Below are 20484 nucleotides of genomic sequence, written 5' to 3' on the forward strand. Positions count from 1 at the left end.
AAGATAATATGTTGTGGCAGTCTAACTCGATCTTAGGAAATAGAGAGGGAGGGAGGGGCGGAGGCACAGCTTGTTAATCTGGAAAGAATACAAGCATCAATTTCAAGCACTTATAGAGAATCAAGCGGGCTTGTTAAGGTCGTAAGTTGGACAATTATCCCGTGTTAGGTTCAATCAGCTTAGTTCTACACAAAATTGATCGAATCATGTGAAAACAAATGTATTCTGATTTTTGTCGCAGATATTTCTGGTCTACGCACTCCAGTGCCAACACAGCAGTTATTGAAACAGCTGATTTTCTCCTATTCTAGAGCGACAACATCCCCTGATCTTTTACAACCATGAAGGACCTGTACTCGAAAATACTTGCAAATCTCATCTGCTTGCAGGTTATTTTTGTCTTCCCGTCAGGGGCTGGTAAGTTGATACTGATTAATTATACCATCGAAATTCTATATAATGGCTACAAAAAATATTTGCATCATTACCCTCATTTCCTAACGAAGCGCGTTTTTTTACCAAGTTTTATATTTCATTTGATAGTATCAAATCTCTGTAGTTACACGAAAGTATTAAATGATAGGAAACTTGATATACACGAATTTAATTAATTAATAAGTTAGTCGATATACAGCCATTATTATTTCATGTGAAATATTACAACGTCAAAAACTTAACGTTCTTGTACGTACAGTATTAATCACAAATTGTAAGAATGTTTACTGATAAGCAAAATAGATAATATGGAAAACGCAGACCTATGGAAAGAGAATTCCTGACATTAGACAGGAATACGCGATTGCACGAAATATTTTATGGTATGTCTAACATGGAGAATATATGCGGCGAAGTACGAAAAATTCATCCTGAGATATGTATACGACCTACGCGGTACGGGACGTGTTATAAATGGTTTCCGCCACTCAGCCGTATTTGAATTTGTGAACACGATCGAACAAATGACGCGACAATTATTAATTGCCGTCTCTGCCTTAGTAACGATTCGCGTTGGAACGAGGTCGAATCGTTCCGATTCCACGCTCGATTAACAAATAATTACAGTGGACATCAATTACTTGGATGACCTTCGTCATTTCAGCTTAAAACGATTAATTTGATCAAACCAACCAATTATTTCAATTAATACAATCTGCACTTTAAATTCGCACGTCTTGTGTATACACACCGGGCCAGAGAAAAGTTTTCATTCGTTCGAGTAGAACCTTCGTAGTCCTTGAGGACGCGTGTCGCTTCTCGTGCACCTAAAGTTTCGTTCAAATTAACCGATTTATTTGAATTCGAGCGAGTGAAAACCTCTTTGTCACCGTGAGTTTGTTACTTAATTGATACTCTTAGATGCCCTTTGCTTTCAATCTCTTACATCCATTCTTAATTAGTCAAGTCGTTTGACTTTTGACAAGTATTTTGAAACCATTTTACTAACACCAACCTACTTTTTTACTTGAGATTATCCGCTATTTTTATTCAAATGTATATGTACGTATATACACTTTTGAATTTTAAACGAACCTTCTATTATACCTATATCCTTTAAGTGCCGTTTTAAGTTTCAAGAGACTTTAACTCGGATAGCTCGACTTGGAGTTCTAACGTATACTGTAAAGCACACTTGCGAAGTAAAACAGCAAACACGATATAAAAACTTTTTCCCCATGTAAGAAATCGAATAACCTATTTCAACGGTGCTTTAATCTCATCGATGAAGCATCGATGCAACGAAGAAGCATCGTGATAGCCGCAATGCGGATCCGTTGAACAAAAATTTCCTGGTACGGTCGTTTGAGTAATGTTATTAACCGTTTTAGTGTCGGATGTTTCAAGACTCCGTATCGGTTTGTGCTATGCAGCGCGCTAGCGCTTCGTTTATTTATTTGCGAGGAGTACCGATCGACGCGATCGCGCTGCCCTTTTTCATCCTGTTTTTTTCATCGAAATATACCGTTCGACGTGCTCGCGCTTCATTTCATCGGTTATACTGGAAGCGTTACAACAAACACTCAAAAGTTTGCGAAATATTTATGCTCTGCGTTTCGTTTGCGTGATAACATTCTATAATGCAGGATTTGGTTTTCCGATTCAAGAGGTAATTTTTTATATTGGTGTTTTTTTTTTTATTTGGTTTATGATCATTTGAAAAACAAGTAATTACGAGAGGAAACTCTGACATGACTCGCGACGAGCACGCTTGAGCGCGTTGCGAATTAATGATCGTGACCATACATCGTGGCACAATTTACCACGGTACGCGAATAGAGCGATCACGTTGCGTGGCGTTAAAACGGTTAGCGTAACTGCGCGTACGATTGTCGAGTGGCAAAGATATTGACGCTGCTAATTGTTTTCAGTGTCTTTAAGAGGAAACTGTACTGATTTCGAAGGAAAAGTTGTCTCGTATGGAATGATGTATGTGCCGGGACCTTCGATTTGCACTCAATGCTTCTGTTACCATTCGGAGCCAAAATGGTGCCAGGCTATCTTCTGTTCACCTCCTTTGGTAAGTATATGCTCATTCTAAGAGCAACCAGCTTAACACAACCATGAGAAACTAAAGTACACCGTTAACGCTTGCATGCTGGTCGTTAAAACACATGCTGCGCGAATAGGGTACACAGCGATTCATTTAACTCGCCTTGAATTAGTTTTAGAAAGACAAACATGGACAGGGATAATTTTTGTCACGAGCCGTTTAATTTAATCGTTCATTAGAACGAATTAATTTACACCTGCTGAGATCGCGATTGATGTGACAAATTCGAAATCTTGTTCCATATAAATATTTTTAAACAAGCACGTCGTAAGCTTTGTATATTTTTTAATCGCAACGAAACTGTTCAGAGAAACGCTGAAATTATTAATTAGAAAAGGAGATTTCTACGCATCGTTGTAAAAGTGTCAGGGAAAATATTCGTGAAACAGTTACGTTGTTACAAGTTCTACAAGAAGAAATATTGAAAATCACGTTCCACTTATTCAGTTGCACGTGTAAAAGGTATCTTGCGTTCGCGCAAAAAATCTCTGAAGGATACATGCTTTATAATCATTGGAGTGTCGAAGTTGTTACGCGGATCGGCGTACACGTACCTTTTAATGAAACTAGGTTACTCATTCGTTATTCGTTCCTAATTTTCAGCTTCACAATTTTTACGCAATAAAATTTTATACACCTGTTCGGTTTATAAACGATTCAATTCAAATTTAACAGAATAAAAGTTGAAATAATCATTTGTACTTCATTAAAAGGTTCTTTCAGCATCTCGTTTTAATATTTTTATTGGTAATATTTTGTTAATCGTTATATTTAAATGGAGTTTTTCAAAGGAGAGACATTTTAAGGTAGGAAATGGACATACATTTATAATAAGAATTCAGAAGAAAGAATATTTCATACAGAAAGAAATATTCCGTATGTATAAATAACTACGCCATGAATTTTATATGTATCGGATATTCCTTCTGATTAATGTATCTGATGTTTTTTCACGCGAGGTAGCGTATATTTGCATCTATATGTCTCTTCGTTTCTCAGTAGTAAAACTTAGCATTCATGCGGCTGATAAGTAGTTACGCACTGACAACGAGAAACATAAAATGAGTAAGAAGCATGAGACATTCTATAAGAAAAATAAAGTTGTTTTTATCTTTCATTGCATATTCGTCAGAATATTGTTAATAAATATTTAAGTTAAGATTTCAGTTGAAATAAATACATAGGATTAGACATTTATTTATATATGTATCTATGAACGCATTTGACATAAAATTTTGATAACGACTAAAATTATATATTCTGATATTAAATTAATTTAATGAGAATAAAAAACTAATTTTTTTAAACAAGATTTTGTATAAAGTTATATTTATTAGGAAAAGTTCGTTCATCCCTTTATAATATGATAGGATTAGACTCATAGCTGTGTAAATCATTTCATGGAATAGTATATGTGTGCGTGTGTGTTCTAAGTTTTTATTATAAAAATGCTAAATGTACTAGGAGACGTTTTTAAAAATTCATACATTTCTCTTCATCAAACATATCAATCGTTATATTGAAAAGTTAATTGTCTTTTATTTGTTTCGAGTTGCACATTGATTGAGACATTCGTGTTGGTTATAATTGCGAATTTAACGCAACGAAGTTGTTTGAATCCCTTGCAAGCATGTAAATATATCGTCGAATTAATAGGTCAATTACTTGAGGTTGGAATTGAAAGAAAGGGAAAGGTGGAGGAGAAGTCTTGCGTTTGAATGCGGGACACTTTTAAAGCCCACAGTTCGCTGAAATTGCCAGAGAATTCAATTAAATGGCAAATTAAACCATTGAACTGAATCTGTTTCCAATCGCGAGCTTAGAAGTTCTATCCTTTGAATTTTTATATCAGTCAACTTTCTTTTTGTACGTACGGTAACGAATATAATTCATGAATTAATGAAGTATGTAATTGGATGAAAGTTCTTCTTCCTGGATTCAGTTTAGACTAAGAAAAATTATATAATAACGAAATTATCAACTTAAAATTGATAGAGTGTATAGTTTATTATTTTTTTCTTTTTTGTTTTTTTTTTTTCTTTTGCGTGAGGAGGGGCAAATGCTGTTACGCATACCCAGTGATGCGGATCACTGGGTTATGTGGGACTCGGGCGGATGTTGTTGCCATACCCACTAAAAACCCCTCCTCCTTTTTCCTTTGCTTTGAGGACAGACAACCCCGGTAAAACCTGTCGGCAGTCATCAAGGTTGTCCTTTCATGCCCCGTTGTATCTTCTTCTTCGGGCAGTTATTCTGTATATTCTGTATTGCTCTCGTCATCTTCTCAGCTAGTTCAGAATACTGGGCTGATCTCCTTCTGCGGTTTTTCGTTGTTTTGTATTCTTGCCTTCACTGCTCCGCGTAGTTGTTGTTGCTCTTGTTCTCCTCCTTGCTTCCTCCCAGGCCTCCGCTGTTACCCTCCTGTGAGACATGACGGTCTTGCAGAATTGCCTGAATTTATCCCAGCTCTCGTTCTTGGCGGTCACCGTGGCGATCAGGTTGTCCACGTCTATCTTCTCGCCAAGAGCGTTCTCCAGCTCGATCCTTCTGTCCGTCCACTTCGGGCACGCGAAGAGGGCGTGCTCTGCATCGTCGTTAGGGTCTCCACAGTCGAGACAATTGCTGTCGCTGTTCGTGCCAATCCTCTTCCTATAGACACCGAAGCTCCCATGCCCGGTTAACAGCTGCATGGTGTAATGATCGATGTCCATCTTCTTTTTGGTAAATAGCAGCGCACTCGGTATTAATTTCCTTGTGACATTCTCCTTTTTGTGGTTTTTCCACTCCTTCTGCCACTCCTCCTGGGCCTTCCTGCGAATCGCCTCCATTTCCTCCTTCAGCTCGCTACCGTCATCCGCACCGATCCTGGGCTTATGGATCTTGTTCCTCTTGTAAGTCTCTCCGAGCGCCTTTATCTTTATGTAAATCGGGAGAATCCCGATGAACACGCAAAGTGCCGCGTGGGAGACGGTACCGTATGCCGTCGTTGTTATGCAGAGGGCCGTTCGTTGTGCCCGTTTCAGCTTCTTCCTGTTCTTATCGGTATTCGCTAAGCTAATTCTTCTTTCTGAACCCATACTGCCTCCGATGGAACGGGTCCGTTCCGATGCATCTCTCGATGATCTTCTTAAAGCATTTTTCCCAGACCTTGCTCATGGCTGGGAGTATGCTTATCGGCCGGTACGCGTTAGGGAGACTGGGATCCTTTCCCGGCTTCCTTAGCAGTATTACTCTGGCCGTCTTCCAGCAGTCTGGTTCCAGCTTGCTACCAGCTCCTGCTTCCAGCAGTCCAGGAGTCTTCCATCGACTCCTGCAGCCTTCTTGGTGTTCATTCTTCCGGCGGCATCGACGACATCGCCTTCGCCGATGACGACGCTGAAGCTGATGTCTTCTTCTTCTTCGGTCTCTGCCTTTTCGCGGCCCTCGTAATGGGAGGGTCCGTGTCCCATGGTGAATAGCCCCTCTGTAGGACTGCTTCCACCATGTCGATCGGCATGTCGTTGGTTGGTTTCTTGCTTTTGCATCTCTTCACGACTGTGCGATAGGGTTTGCCTTCTTGCTTTTCTGTATGGATGGAAACGCGGTTGAAAAGTAGAACGGAGTAATTAGCGATGCACGATCCCTGGCTGGTGAATATTTTTCCATCGGGAGAAGTCAGGTCGAGCGATACAAGATTTATATGCTCGTTCTGCCAGTTATTTCAACGTCTGTTACGCGATGGAAAATGAACATAAATGAATAACAAATGTATTACAGCCATAAAGATTGCTTGATGTACGCCACCGTTTTTCCCCTATTTCTCCGATACAATTTTCCTTTTTTTTTTTCTTTGCCAAACACTTTACTAATCGGTACGTATTCGAATTATCCTCAATTATTCTCGGTTGTTTCCGTTTCCTTTGGATTTACATAAGTACACGTTTGATGTACGTGCAGATTGAGATAATAACTATTAACAGCTATAAAATAAGAAGCGAAAATACGTTGAAACTCGACTTCTAGATTCGCGAGACTTTGCAGAGCTTCGAAACTCTCGTGTTTCAAACCTAATAAAAAGTTGCAGAGGGAGAATTACATTGCGAGATCTGTTAAGGAAAATCGTATCGTTGTAATAGGATTATTTCAGCGAGGGAAATTCCGTGTTGCGTGTAACGCGTTGCAAAGCCATGAGCTTTCTTTCGGGTTAATATACATAATCGCCTTATCGAACTTTCCATCTCACACGTGAATTTTGCATTTCAATCTTCTTACTTGCAGTCCAGTCCAGTTTAGTGTGACTAAGCTAAATGTTTTATAGAGAGACGTACAACTCTATGAAGGGGAGATCAATAAATTGGGTTATCTTTAAATCACTGACAATTATTTCATCGACACGATTTCACCGGCAGCGAATTCACCGGCAATGTCTATCAAAGTTTATTTACCGATACACCGAGTGAAATCACCACAATCATTTCACCAATATTCTCCTTTGTCGATAATTATCATGCTTGCCACTACATGTTATCGTTGATTAAATGTCTTTATTTACACATTCGTTTACGCGCATAACGAGATAAACGAAGAAACGAAAATGATATGTTGTCATGATGTATTGTTAAATTACTAATTAACACGAGTTATATATCTACCTACATGAAAGCTTCTAAATATCAATTATAATTCATGAAAGCACACAAGCTATTTTGCTATACACAAATAGAATTATAAGGAAATGTTACGTGCTAATGATTTAACGAAATCTATGCCTCTGTACATTTGACATTTCTGTATTATTACTTGTGTACTTTCTGCTCTTGTTTACGTCATCGGAAGTAAAAATACGTTAAGCGAATCAGCTAATCTATTTGAGCGATTCAATGGCTCGGTCTTCTCTTATGCGACTACCAAGTAAAAGATAAGTTCTTGGTTATATAATATTTTATAACATCCAAATTAACTATTTTTTTTCTTTTTCTTTTTCTTCTTCTTTCTCTTTTTCTTTTTTTCCTTTTTCTTTTTCTTTTTTTTTTGCCTGGGGGAAATCCGCTCGGACACGAAGCCACTTCTTAGGTGGCGTGGTAGTGAACATCCAAATTAACTGGGGCACTAATTAGCTGAAGCTTCTAGTCGAACCAGGTATCAGTCTTTGTACGCAAAGGCATTCATTACAATCGTTTAAAGTTTGAAGAAACACCGTTACAAATTCGTGATATAAGAGAAAGCGATTCAAAACTCGGATTCATTTGTTGGAACGACGCCGTGGGCAAAAGTACATAATGGAAAACTTTCTTCCAAGACCAGTTGATAGCGCTGACGTAATTAAAATGTGACGATATTGCCAGCGACGTTTCTCCAAATAAACGACTAACTTATTTACGAATTGCCGTAACACGATTGCCGCTGGTAATACGGTTAGTAATCACTTTATTGAATTTTCGCTTGACGTGACATCGTCGAGTTCCTAGAGAGATTCTTCTCCCTTGTAAAACTATGTTTCTGCAACGACTGTATTTGTTGAATTGCCGTTCGAGAACAAGTCCTTCTCTTTATTACGTGTAATAGATTCTTCTTTTTAAGTTTTAATTTACATTGGTAATTTTCTATAATTTATTACTCGAATATGGTAATTTTTTCTTAAAAAGTTTGCTTTTTCTACAATTATTTTACTACAAAACCCATCAAAAACATGATGTATGTATATATACCCTCAAATATTATCGGTTTATTCTCAAGCTATAGTTCAATTTCGGAAATTGCCAATTAAAATCATAAAAAAAAAACACACACACACAGAAAGTTCGTTAAAATATGCGATTTTCCAATCAAGATATAGAATTTATTCGAGTAATATAGATTACAGTAGCGATGGTGACGGCAACGATGAATGGACTGATTCTTCGTGCGAAAATAAATTGGAAGCGCAGAACGATGCATTGTTTCAGGGTATATCGATTTTCAAGCATGGTTTTAAAGTACGTGTGCGCGTGACTAGGTTTGTTAATTAATGCCGCTCCCAGGTTTTCATTATATAAATGTGACACCTACATATCTTTAAGCTTTAAACAATTGGACTAACAATTTCATTAAATTTAAATCAATATTTATCTTTTTAAACGCAACAATATTTTTAATGACAACTTCACGTGTAAATCAAGTGCATACATATTCGATCGTTCTTGAAAACCTGATTCTCTGCGAAGAGAAAAAATCCTTGAATAAAGATTTGATCTACGTTTTATATGCTACGTTTTACATCCACCTCTTTTCAGATATACCTCTCTATTTAAAATCATAGATCGTCACACTCTATAGGTATTTCCTTGAAAAGGTTAAAGTCGTTCTGTATAAAACCCAATTCAAAGGGGAAGGAAATTCTGCGAAAAATTCTTTCAGATTTCCCTATGTTTGAGCTCGAATCAAAGCAATCCTGTATAATAGGATAGGATGATAGGATGATTCTGTATTATTCCTTGTGTACTTTCTGTTCCTGTTATTTACAATAGGATGATTATGCGTTTAACTTCTCATAGAATCTCTCTGATTCCGTATGATATCGTCAGTGTTTTTGAAATATGTTATTGATGTCGTAACGTCAACCGTTTCCAGTGCAAATTCAATTTTGAATCGCAATTTCCATGTTTGCGTGGCAAAAGCGTAAAATCGATAACGCACGCAAACATGTCTTCTTTGCTAATGGCGTACTATAAATATAAATATTTGAATAAAAATTTTGAAAATCGATGTAACCTTTGAACTTTATCGTATTCTGTTTCATAGCACAAATTATTCTTCCCGAAATGTACGTTTAGTGTTATAATATATTTGACCAATGGTTCTCAAATACTAGTTTTGCAAAAGCAATGGTGGAATTGGAGCAATTCTTTCTTCTTTCATTCTTTGAATGACCTGGATTTTCGAGTAGTCTAGTGACGATTGATCCGTACAATTAATCGATTTCTTTTTATTACAGAGCTGCAAGAGATTCCGCGTTGGACGCCGATGTTGCCAGTTCCAATGCCTGGATAAGGTTGGCACTGAGCATTGGTCCGGATCTGATGTGGTTATTGTCGATGGTTCACATAAACTTGAAAAACATAGTGTATTGTGGACGCTGACCTTAGTGATGGTAATTGTAGTATTTTAATTTCTTTTTTTAATTAAAAATAAAGATTCCGATGGCGCCGTTGACGAAATTCGTACCTTATAAACGTCGACGATTAGCTTCAGCCATCGGGAAAAGTAGTGTAGTGTAAAAAGTAAAAGTAGTGTAGAAGTAGTGTACAATGTAGTCTGTTAACAAAGAATCATTTGTAACTGAATAATTATACCTCGAGAAGATTATACCTGAGTAATTATATTTATTCTTATTTTCTTCCCCTTTATTTCATTTGAATAGATTTTTGTATTCAAAGAGCGAGGTATGATTATATCAGACGGGTTAATTTGTTTTTACATATGTCAAAAGAATGAAAGGAGATGACGATGAATCGGTGACAGGTAGAAAATTGTAATCTGTTGTATTTCCATGGTACTGTAGTTGATTATATTTTGTTCAATATTATTCATATTCTATCATGTAATTTGGGAATATACATACATATACATATATAAAAATATATTAGATAGTGGTATACTTATCCCCTAATCTTTGTGATTTCTATGAAACTTTTATGATTCATTGTCACTTGTATGAAGGATGGAAATATAAAAAATTGATAAAATTATTAATAATATTTATTATTATTAAATTATTATTATTAAATGTCCAAATTGGACAAATTGTGAATTTCAATAAATAAATAAAAAGAAAAAAAAAGTTAAATTAGCATGTTGGTGGCTACCCACAGCGGGGTACCTGTTATTTTCTATAGGTTGGGGTTGATAATCAAGCTGATCCACTCGGATTGGTTATCACACCTTTTATTTTCTCTCTTATACAAAACACTTATACAAATCACACAGCAAACGTCTAATCTAACGTAATGTTACGTATAACAATATACGTATGGAATTTTAAATGTCATGAGGTTTGCAGCGGACTCAATTTTAATTACAGTTTTAATTACATTAAACATTTTGCTCATTGATGACCTTACCTTAATTTTTTTCTCCTTCCTCACTTTCTTCTCCTATGCGAGTGACACAGTAAGATTGATAGTAGCAAGCAATTTCATTAAAACACAATTTCCTTTTCCATTTGATGAACACGATACGAGACGAGGGAATGATTTATGAACATGATACGAGACGAGGGAAGGATTTAGGAACACGACTTTCGAGCGGTTTCAACAACTATTAAGTTTCATTTATAGCAACGAACACTGCCAAAGTTCATCAATTAATGTAATCGATCAATGTTCGTAATCAATAAGATTCGCGTAGGTGCCGTAGATGACGTAGATGAAAAAACGTAGACTAAACGTAAATGACGAAATTATGTATTAATTTATTTTAACGCGTTAAAATTACGCTAATGACAGTTGCGCCGTTCTATTTGTTCATATATTTAAGCCCTATATGCAACAAAGTGAACGTAGCATCTGCAAGCGTGTTAGTTGGACAACCACGAATTTTCGCATATATTGCACGAAAATTCGTATATAACAATAATCACTGCCATAATCATGGTCGAACGTAGATGACGAGCTTATGCATTAATTCACTTTAACACGTTAAAATTACGCTAATGATAGTTGCTCCGTTCTATTTGTTCACATATTTAAGCCCTATATGCAACAAAGTGAACGTAGCATCTGCAAGCGTGTTAGTTGGACAACGACGAATTTCGTTTCGCAAACACGGACACGTGAAACATTTTGAAGTTACGTGGACGCGAGAGTAATTCGTTCCCTTAAATTGCTCAATTTTCATTTCTTTCGCCATGTATATTCGAGTATTGCATTTGAATTGCAGAGCAGTCGGAAGTAACGGCGCACGTCGTTGATATATCGACAGGAACATGAATTCTTTTTTCATAGGATGAATACTTTTTTCATCGAATTATTAAACCGAATCAAGTTTTCAAGTCCAATCATTTAATTTCATCGTTTTACATCGAACGTTTCAATCTTTTTTCTTTTAAATACCTTACTTATATTTCATCTCGTTGAATATTCCATATTTTTAATGCTATTACCACTTATTGGTAATTTCAAATATGTAATTATCGTTCTGAAGTTAGAAATTCGAAATAACATTCGTCAGTATATGATTCTACGTTTTATATAGAGTAATAAAAATGATACAATGAGTTTCGTTAAATAACCAAAAAAAAAAATTCTTGTTCCTTTTTCTTTTTTTTTTTTTTTTTTTTTTTTTTTGGTTTTATGTATCCAAGGTCGAGAATAAACTATGTGCACGTTTCCTCTCGTTTCTTGTATTTTTATGAGGAATTCAGTCTTTTTACGCCACAGGAGTCTCAACGTTTTCGTTTTCACGCCTACGTTACGCTCGTTAAACACGTTCCAACAAGACCATGAATAAGGGTAACAGCTTTAACGTTTTCACATGTGTTAATTTATTATTTTAGACCTTAAATATTTTATTTATAAAATCTTTATTTGAACAAGTTACCATTGTCGCTACAATAAATCAATGAATGAAATCAGTTTAAATTTAAAATATCATTTCATAATTTCTCGTCACTTGTATCTGAAAACAACAAAAAAACGGTGTACCCACATCGTGCGTAGACGGGAAATTAAAACAGTGGAGCTTAATTGAAACACTGATCATATTCCGCGATTGTAAAACAATAATAGAAAATCGTGTTTCTTTTGAAGGGTATGAAATTGTCAGGAGATTATGCCATAAATGAAATTGGAAACTAGCTGGTCAAAGGGATTAAACTCAATTAAACTGAACTGTGTTATATTGTACAAAGGCTAGAGAACTGCTACCAAATATCTGCTAGTTTAAAGGTGTCCCTTATAAATTATAATTATATTTCAAATTCAATCTCCTAGTAATAAGTAAATTAATATTTTACCTAAAATCTGTGATATAGATAACAAAAATAAATTCTTTACATTATTCGTTAGTTTGCAATATAATTAGAATATTCTTTATTTTTATTTTCTGGTGTCTTTGTTATTCTTAAAAGATAAACTGCTTATTTACAAATTTAACACTGCATATGCTATTAATAAATCATTTTATATTTAATTTTGCAACCTTCAGTCATTGTTAAAACTTGTTGACAATACTGTCGGTTAATAGAAATTTCTAAAATCCCCTTGTTTCTACTCGATTAAAGGGTATATTGCAGAAACTATGTTAGCTACAGTGTTAGCTACAAATCACCTGTGTCACTCCATTAAACTTATACACAATAGTATTGATTCTTGTTTTAATTTAAAATAAAATATGTTATTGTAGGAATGAAGCAGAATGTTCAAATAATTGAAACAACTTTTTGTCCTATAATTAGTGCCTTTCATTTTAAAAATTAAAAAATTTTTAATCAACGATATTTGGAAGTTTCGATCTAAAATGACCAGGAATTGAAACAGAAAATATTTTGATGCCAGTAAATACGTATTCTTCACACATAAAACAAATATGAAAACAAACATCGATGTATATGAATGAATTTTGAAATGGGGAGGAATTATATGATTATACCCATTCTCTGTTGCGTTTAATTGTTTCAATTGATGTTTCATGAGAATTTTCATCGAATTTTTTAGAGATCCTGGCTGTAAGGTCTTTTTAAAATTATAAGAACAGATTCAAACTATAACATTTGAAAACTTGTGGTTACAAAACTTACTTGTTTCTCATAATTATTTAAATGAATCTATTCGGCATTTTGAGTGACCGTCCCTTTATGGCTCGGATAACACCTCTCCTTCCTTTGGGAAATTCCGAATTATCTGTCCTCCCCGAGCTGCAAACCTGATGACTTAGACAGTAGGGAAAAACATCAGGGAAAACCTCTGGCTAGAAAAGTACGATAGACGAACAAAATTTAACGGCTGATGGGGAGTATCAACAACATACAAGGACAATCATCAACAAAGTGTCGTACCGTGCGGGTGAAATACTGGAGTTTCAATAAGATCTTATAACCATCGAGTTCAGAACATCAAACTTTGTTTGCATAAAGCAAGTGTAAACAAAGTGTCAAATTACACTAACACTCGATCTATTAAATCCGTTCCACCTTGAGCGTTAATTCATTCAAGGTTCGTGGTATCGATCGATCGGTCGGACGTGCCCGGTGGCTCTTTAGTTGATGATTTGTAACAGAATCCTTGCATTAACACAGATTCTCAGAACACACAACTTCACCCAGCAGATATCGATTACAGTCAGTTGTCACTAACAATGCTAATATCAACAATTTCTTTACCTGTTGATCCTCTGGAAGTTTTAACTATATATATTCTCTAGGAACAGTAGGATTTTAATGATATAACTTTACTAATGAGATCTTAATGTCATAAACGGTATCGAAACTTCTTAATTAATGTCGTTATCGAAGAAGAGACTCGTAATCTTCTCAAACGAAGAGCACTTGATGTTTACAAGTAGAACTCGATATCTTAGTTTCTTAAAATGTGTTTCTGTGTTTACTTTCTAAATGTAAACTTTATTCAAAACGAGCCGTTCATTCGTTACAGGCCGTTAATAAAATTGCACTTTGCACAAAGGAATTGCCGTTAATAATTTAAGATTCTCTGCTCGTCGTACAGGGTATATATCGTAATTATTCACGACGATCGTAACGTTTAAGTCCAATTCGAGCTTAAAATCCCACGTGAGCTATACTACCACAATGGCCTGAATTTCTATTTGTTCGTTTACTGCCTGTTTGTACTCGGAGCATCCGTTGTAAATTACAGCAAAATCTTCTAATGTGTTCCAGAATATGTCTTCATGGAATTTCAATAATTTATTATATCTATAGATAACAAATGTAAAACTTATTAATTTATAATTAATATAAAATAAGAGAGCACGAAACTTCCTATTTTATGGACATATTAAATATTTGTAAAAAATTCTGTATCATTAGTATCACTTTAATTACTTTAAAGGATATAATCCCATAAAGCCGTGACCCCTGAAAGAATCGATGTTCACGCGTGACAAATTGGCGTCGTATGAAAGTTCCGGTATGAACGTTACTAGAGCTGATACCAGCTAGGGGCACAGGTATATGTTCTGGGTTCATTATATATTTATAAAGGGCTGCCGATTCAACGAGTGGTCCGGGTAAATTTAAATTGTAAATAGACAGAGATTTCAAGTAAAAGCCTGGATAAGAGCGGATATGGTATGAGAGTCTGTGGTGGAAAGAGGAACAGACTGCTTTTATTTGTAAAGTTTGAATTTCCTCGATATCGAAGGTGTTTAAGCCGCAAGTGTGTTTCATGTTAATCGTTCATGTTAATTCATTCGAGACCGAGATTTTATTGTAATACGATTCCTGGGTGTCAGTACGATCTGAATGTTTTGTTAGAATGATACTGTGCTTTTCTCTCTCTCGAATATCCTTTTCATATTTTAATTTTAAATCGATGACAATCTTAAATTTTATGCCTCGTGTTTTTAAAATATAAAATTATATACTATGTTATACTATAATGTATTATGTACAGTTATATATATTATGCCTACTGATTGATATGAATTTCTTTCGGTCTCGAATGCGTTAAAACGGAGCGCAAAGAAGTCGAAATTACTTATTGTAATTGGTAAAACATCGTGAAAGGCAGACAGATACAAGAAAGAAGTTAAACTATAAATTATATTTGCGACATTGTTATGTTTTTGCTTTCTTTAAGACTTTCATCAAGACAGCCGACCTATAAATATTAATCGACCAATTTCTCTAAGCTTGTAACTTCAAATTAATGTTTATATATATAAAGAGTTACGTATTAATGTATCTAAATATTTAAAAAGATGTTTAATGTTATAAATGATGGATATTAAAGATGTTCAAAAGAATGTAGTCTTCGCGTGTTCTTTATCATATCCCTGATCAAAGACACTCCAATATTATTACAATATCCAATTACATATTGATACACAAGATTATCATTTATAACATTTTGGTTTTCTTAATTGAGTTATTCATTTAGTACAAATGATAAGTAATTAGTAATAATTCATAAAAAAAAAAAAAAAAAAAAACGGTATTGTAGTAGAAATATTATAAGAAAACATTTTCTGTTTCAGTGTAGAGTTACTCCTTTTTATAGACAGTGTCGTACAAATCCGTACGTCTTTGAGAAAATGTATCTTTGAGAAAAGGTATCTGAGCCCTTACTTCCTCAACAACTTTCAAATCTGAGAGAAAAGAAAAACATACCAAGTAATAAGTAATGCTTGCTAATAAATTCAGCAAATACAGAGGGAGCCGGCAAAATCGATAAAACAACGAGACTCAAAGTTAATTACATCGTGGATTTCTCGCTTTTAACGTTAAGCTGGAAATTACCGATATCGGTGACCACCATATTTTCCTGAGTTTCCAAATCGTAAAGGATTTTCCCCCAGGGATTTGTCGACTGTGTATGTCCCCATGCGACATAACTTGCTGAAGGAACACGAGCCGGTGATATACAGGCGACGTATAATTGATTGTCATTCGTTCTGGAACGCTGAAGTAATGACCAGTGCAGTGGTCCAGTGGTCATATTGAATGCCGCCGGATATATCAGCATTTGGCAACCTAACACAGAGAAACGGGAAATATGAGACCACTGAATTTTAGTTAACTTTGTAGCTGCACAGTCCACATTCCATAATTTATGAATATGCGAGAACAGTCCTCTTGTCGTGCTTCTAATTCTTTTATTTATTTCATTTTCAGCGAATATACTGGTTTTTTAAATTAAGCTCCTTTTTATACAGAGTTACAGATTATATTGATTATATTTTATATAGAATATATTTAAGAAAGATAGTTACTTTCCTGCTAGTTAAGTATTGTTCGATTAAGCTACTGTACCTTTGTTCCGATAAATGCGTGCCATTTCCTCGAATATGATATCATAGCAAATGCCAATACCTATTTTCCAGCCCTTCACATCAAACATTGTTAGGGAATTACCAGGACTGAGTGAATCACTCTCTCGAAAAGTAATCTTGTTGGGAATGTCGATGTCGAATAGATGTACCTAATAATATAAAAATATAGTTGCTAACTCTATTGCTGTAACTTTTGTAATTTAACATCAATGTTACGAACTTTTAAACTTTAATTGTTTTTTATTTAATAACTGACAGCGTTTTTATCACTTTCTTTTATTAAAAAGTTTTATCATTTAATAATATTTGAGAAGGAATATTTTTTAAGAAAAAATAAGTTTTTTCCTATGTGAAAAATTTATGTTACAAAACAAATATATTGTCCAAATCTTATATATTATATTACGACAAAAATATATGTTTCTCGTATCAAGACGTATTTTATAAACCTATAACATATTTTTTAAATTATAGAATTGGTTATAGTACACGTATGTACATATGTATATTCCTAAATTATTCCTAGATAGAGTCACTTTCTCCACCCCAATATTTTCAATTTCAAAGCCACATGGAGGTATATTATTTACCTTCCGGTGTTTTCCTATCAAAGTTCCATCGGGACCCCAAATAGTACAGGTATTGTACAATTTATCGCCCTCTATTTCAGGTATCGTACCACCAACTACATAAATGCTGTTTTCTCTAGCTGCCATCGATAAAGCAACGCTCGTTTCACCATCAGGAATACTCTCGGCGTATTTTGGAAAGTATTCTGCATTGCAATATTTCAATTAATGAAAAATAACTGTCCTTTGTTCCAACCATAAATTAGGTTGAAATGTTTGTCAATTTTTTATTTTTTAAATTATTAAAATAACTAAATTTTATATTTCGATTTACTTAAATATATAATTACTTAGATAATAGTACATATAATAAATTGTTTCTACAGGTTCAAGATGAAAAATGAATATTTAGAAATGTTTAATTACAATCATGCTATTTGGGTTAGTACCAGTGACTTGTTACGTAACGACTTTGCTAGTACTTTTTGAAGCATAAAGTTAGATTTTAACTAACTTTAATTTTTAACTACTATAGGTGGAATTATAAATACAAAATAATTGATAATACTAGTTTATAAGTACCTAATTATTAGTATCTTAAAAAATATATTTATACAAAAATCACGATAATCATAAAAGTGGGGAAATTCTATATTCTCGAGTCAATTCACAATCTTTATGGAAGTATAAACGATAAGGTAATTTGTCTACTTTTACTTTTTTCTATATAGTTGTTATACATATAATAAATTATTAGAAAAAGAAACAAATTATTACGTATTCCATATGCCGAATTAAAGCATTCAGGAAGAGCGATAATATCAGCATTATGCTCTTTCGCGCTGGAAATGTAGGAAACTGCCCGCTCTACATTTTTGCTTTTACTTCATTTACTTGAAGTTGTACCAACGCCAAGCGAAATGCTAAAATGTTGGAAAATTTAAATACACTCGGTTATATATTTCCCATACTTTTTATCTATAAATACTTTATACATAGTGAATACTTTCTCGACATCGTTCGCACTACTTGTTTAGCGATGTTCGTAAGTATCATAATGTTCTTTGAGGTTATGTATTTTACTACTCGATATCAACATTACGTAAACAATACGCGGGGATTTTTAATAATTATTGATAAAGTTTAGGACATTAAATTTGATGTAATTGTAAACATTATTACATATTATAATTAAATGTAATTTTCAGTTAAGGGTAAGAAAAGAAATATACTTTTGTAAAAATACACTTTATTATAAAATCTGTATAAATAAAATTGTACAATTTATCTTGAAAGTAAAATGACCGAATACGTTACTGGAAAATATTACTGCCTACTAAATGATCGAGATCTTGATCTTTCTCGTCTTTTGTGTTTCTTTCTGTCTGCATAATCTCTGGGTTTCTTATCTCTAACTTTTTCTCTTTCTTTGCCTTTCTTTTTATGTTTCTTACTTGATCTTTCAGACGAGCAATCGTGCTTCTTACGTTTCTTTGACTTCTTCAATCTTTTTAATTTATAAGAATCATTACTATTAGAGTTACTTCTTTCTCTTCGTCTCTTCTTTTCAGAATCACTATCGCTGTCATCATTAGATTCGGAGCGCCTTTTTCGTCTTTCTGATTTTTTATCCCCCACTTTATCATACTTGTTCTTATTCTGCATCGTACTTCCGATTTTCTTTCTTTTATTACTACTTTTGTCACCATCTTCACCGTCTTCGGGGTCAGGGGACATTGATCTTTTTCTATCCATCTTTTGCTTGAGTCCCTTGGATTCCTTGTCCTTATATTCCTCATACTTTTTTGTATCTGAAATTAACCCCATAAAATACTGAAAGCTAAAACCTCTACATTTATCATATTTTATATAAAAATAGAAGGGACCTTTAAAAAATTGCATGCAACAACACACTTACAGGTACTCTTGAATTAGTTTTTCTACATGTCCGATTATGTCTTTATATGTATATGTCAATTCAAATTTGTTTTCTTAAAAGTCCCTTGATGAAAAACTAACACTTCATATTAACTTTGAACTTTTGAGTTCTTAGAACATTCTGATTTAGTCACTGGCCGTACCATAAATTCATTTACAGATATTATATTTCCACCAAGAGCTAGTTTTATTATGAGCCTTCCTGCATCATCATCAAATCCTTCTATATGACCATAATTATTACTTTGTTTTCCAGCTATAATTTTCACAAATGTTCCTTTCTCGATTTTAACTTCTTCCTCTTCTTTTTTGGAATCTGTATTTTTCTTCTGCAATGCTACTTTGTCTGCTCCAAGACCCATACCTTTTGGTCGTAATTCTGGTATGACAGCTGCTACTAATCTGTAATAGTTAGAATAAACGATTGTGAAATAAAAAATGATGTTCTCTGTTTACTTTCCAATAAGTGATGTATTAAATACATATAATTAATTTAATCCAGAGTAAAATTCATACTTTTCATTTCAACCAATTCCCTTTCCTGGTTGCCATCCCATTCCCCTTAACATTGCTACACCAAAAGCATCAATAGGAATTTTTTCATAATCTTCTAACGTAGACTGAAAAATACAAAACGATATTTATAATATGCAAATGTAATACATCTGCGCATTGCACATCAATATGTTGATAACGTACCTGTTCTTTGCCTCCTAATGATTCATCTTTTACTAAAGGTAAAGTTAAATCATTTGTTTTAGTTTCATGTTCATTCTTTGACTTAAGTTCCTCAATGATTTCTTTAGCCGCTTGCTCTTCTAAAGTAACAACTTTATTTTCACTATCTTCAACTGGCTCTTTCTTTCTATATTGATATTATTGGCGATGTTTTTCCATTAGATAGCTTTGATTTTGCCTCGTTAACACTAGCGTCTCCTACCTTTTCCTTATCTGCCTTCGGAAGGTAAATGTCTGCATCTATTTTATTAACAATTCTATCATGCCAGGTTTTTGAACCTAGTAATGGAATAATTAGAGGTTCATCTTTTTTTTCTTCCTCACTGAAATAAAAAAATTGTTTTCAAATATATATATTCCGCTATTGGTGATTTTTATAGGTTAGGTTGAGGTTATATGTTTCTTGATTATAAATTTTACTTTTTGAACTCACCCTATTACTTTAATACCTTTCTCATCGAGGCATTCAATGTAATCAACTTTCTTTTTTTCTTGTGGAATAGCATTTTTTAACACAGGTTTCTTAATAGATTTCTTCTTTCCTTCTTCTGCCATTTATTCGTTATTTTAACACTGACTTATAGATCAATACACATGTATATACTAGACATAAAGATTGATGTCACTTGAAACTATGTACATGAATCTAATATCTTATTATACTTTATTAATCTACTCAAAATTACTTGCACATTACTAAAATTTCATTCCGACAATGTATCAAGC

The 20484-nt window shown here is 34.1% G+C and overlaps 2 protein-coding genes and 1 long non-coding RNA gene across 22 annotated transcripts in view; 1 reads left to right on the top strand and 2 right to left on the bottom strand.

Moving 5' to 3' along the window:
* Window positions 1-20484, bottom strand: part of LOC126927713 (G-patch domain and KOW motifs-containing protein-like) — a 67212-nt gene that overhangs the window by 14163 nt on the left and 32565 nt on the right. The window contains exons 1-2 of one of the 3 annotated variants that reach the window (XM_050743769.1): window positions 19265-19419; window positions 18315-18893 (exon numbers count right to left, since the gene is read on the bottom strand). In XM_050743769.1, coding sequence (XP_050599726.1) covers window positions 18409-18893; window positions 19265-19382 — 603 coding nt within the window. In that variant the 5' untranslated portion in view covers window positions 19383-19419 and the 3' untranslated portion in view covers window positions 18315-18408. Of the gene's footprint in view, window positions 1-18314; window positions 18894-19178; window positions 19420-19888; window positions 20082-20484 lie in introns of those variants that run through there. The other 2 variants (XM_050743772.1, XM_050743770.1) reach the window with 2 other exon arrangements.
* LOC126927717 (uncharacterized) overlaps window positions 1-20484 on the top strand; it is a 93918-nt gene that overhangs the window by 5912 nt on the left and 67522 nt on the right. For 6 of the 14 annotated variants that reach the window (XR_007715803.1, XR_007715800.1, XR_007715804.1 and 3 more), the window contains exon 2: window positions 242-2515. The exons of 3 other annotated variants lie outside the window; for them this stretch is intronic. This is a non-coding gene — a long non-coding RNA (uncharacterized LOC126927717). Of the gene's footprint in view, window positions 1-241; window positions 2516-9500; window positions 9657-20484 lie in introns of all 14 variants that reach the window. 5 more of the 14 variants (XR_007715799.1, XR_007715794.1, XR_007715801.1 and 2 more) reach the window with 1 other exon arrangement.
* LOC126927706 (omega-amidase NIT2-like) lies at window positions 10435-18186 on the bottom strand. Of its 5 annotated transcripts, none has more exons than XM_050743751.1 (5): window positions 17433-17617; window positions 17104-17288; window positions 16494-16662; window positions 15981-16214; window positions 10435-13471 (listed from the first exon to the last, which is right to left on the bottom strand). In XM_050743751.1, the coding sequence occupies exons 1-5, from the start codon at window positions 17446-17448 to the stop codon at window positions 13455-13457; spliced, it is 621 nt and encodes a 206-aa protein (XP_050599708.1). In that variant the 5' UTR covers window positions 17449-17617; the 3' UTR covers window positions 10435-13454. The 5 variants fall into 5 exon arrangements, with proteins under 5 accessions (XP_050599708.1, XP_050599706.1, XP_050599707.1 ...); XM_050743749.1 differs by lacking the exons at window positions 10435-13471; window positions 17433-17617 and adding exons at window positions 14402-15829; window positions 17860-18186; XM_050743750.1 differs by lacking the exon at window positions 10435-13471 and adding an exon at window positions 14402-15829 and having other exon boundaries at window positions 17509-17643.

The sequence above is a fragment of the Bombus affinis genome, unplaced genomic scaffold (assembly GCF_024516045.1).
Source record: "Bombus affinis isolate iyBomAffi1 unplaced genomic scaffold, iyBomAffi1.2 ctg00000202.1, whole genome shotgun sequence".
Classification (NCBI taxonomy): Eukaryota; Metazoa; Arthropoda; class Insecta; order Hymenoptera; family Apidae; genus Bombus; species Bombus affinis.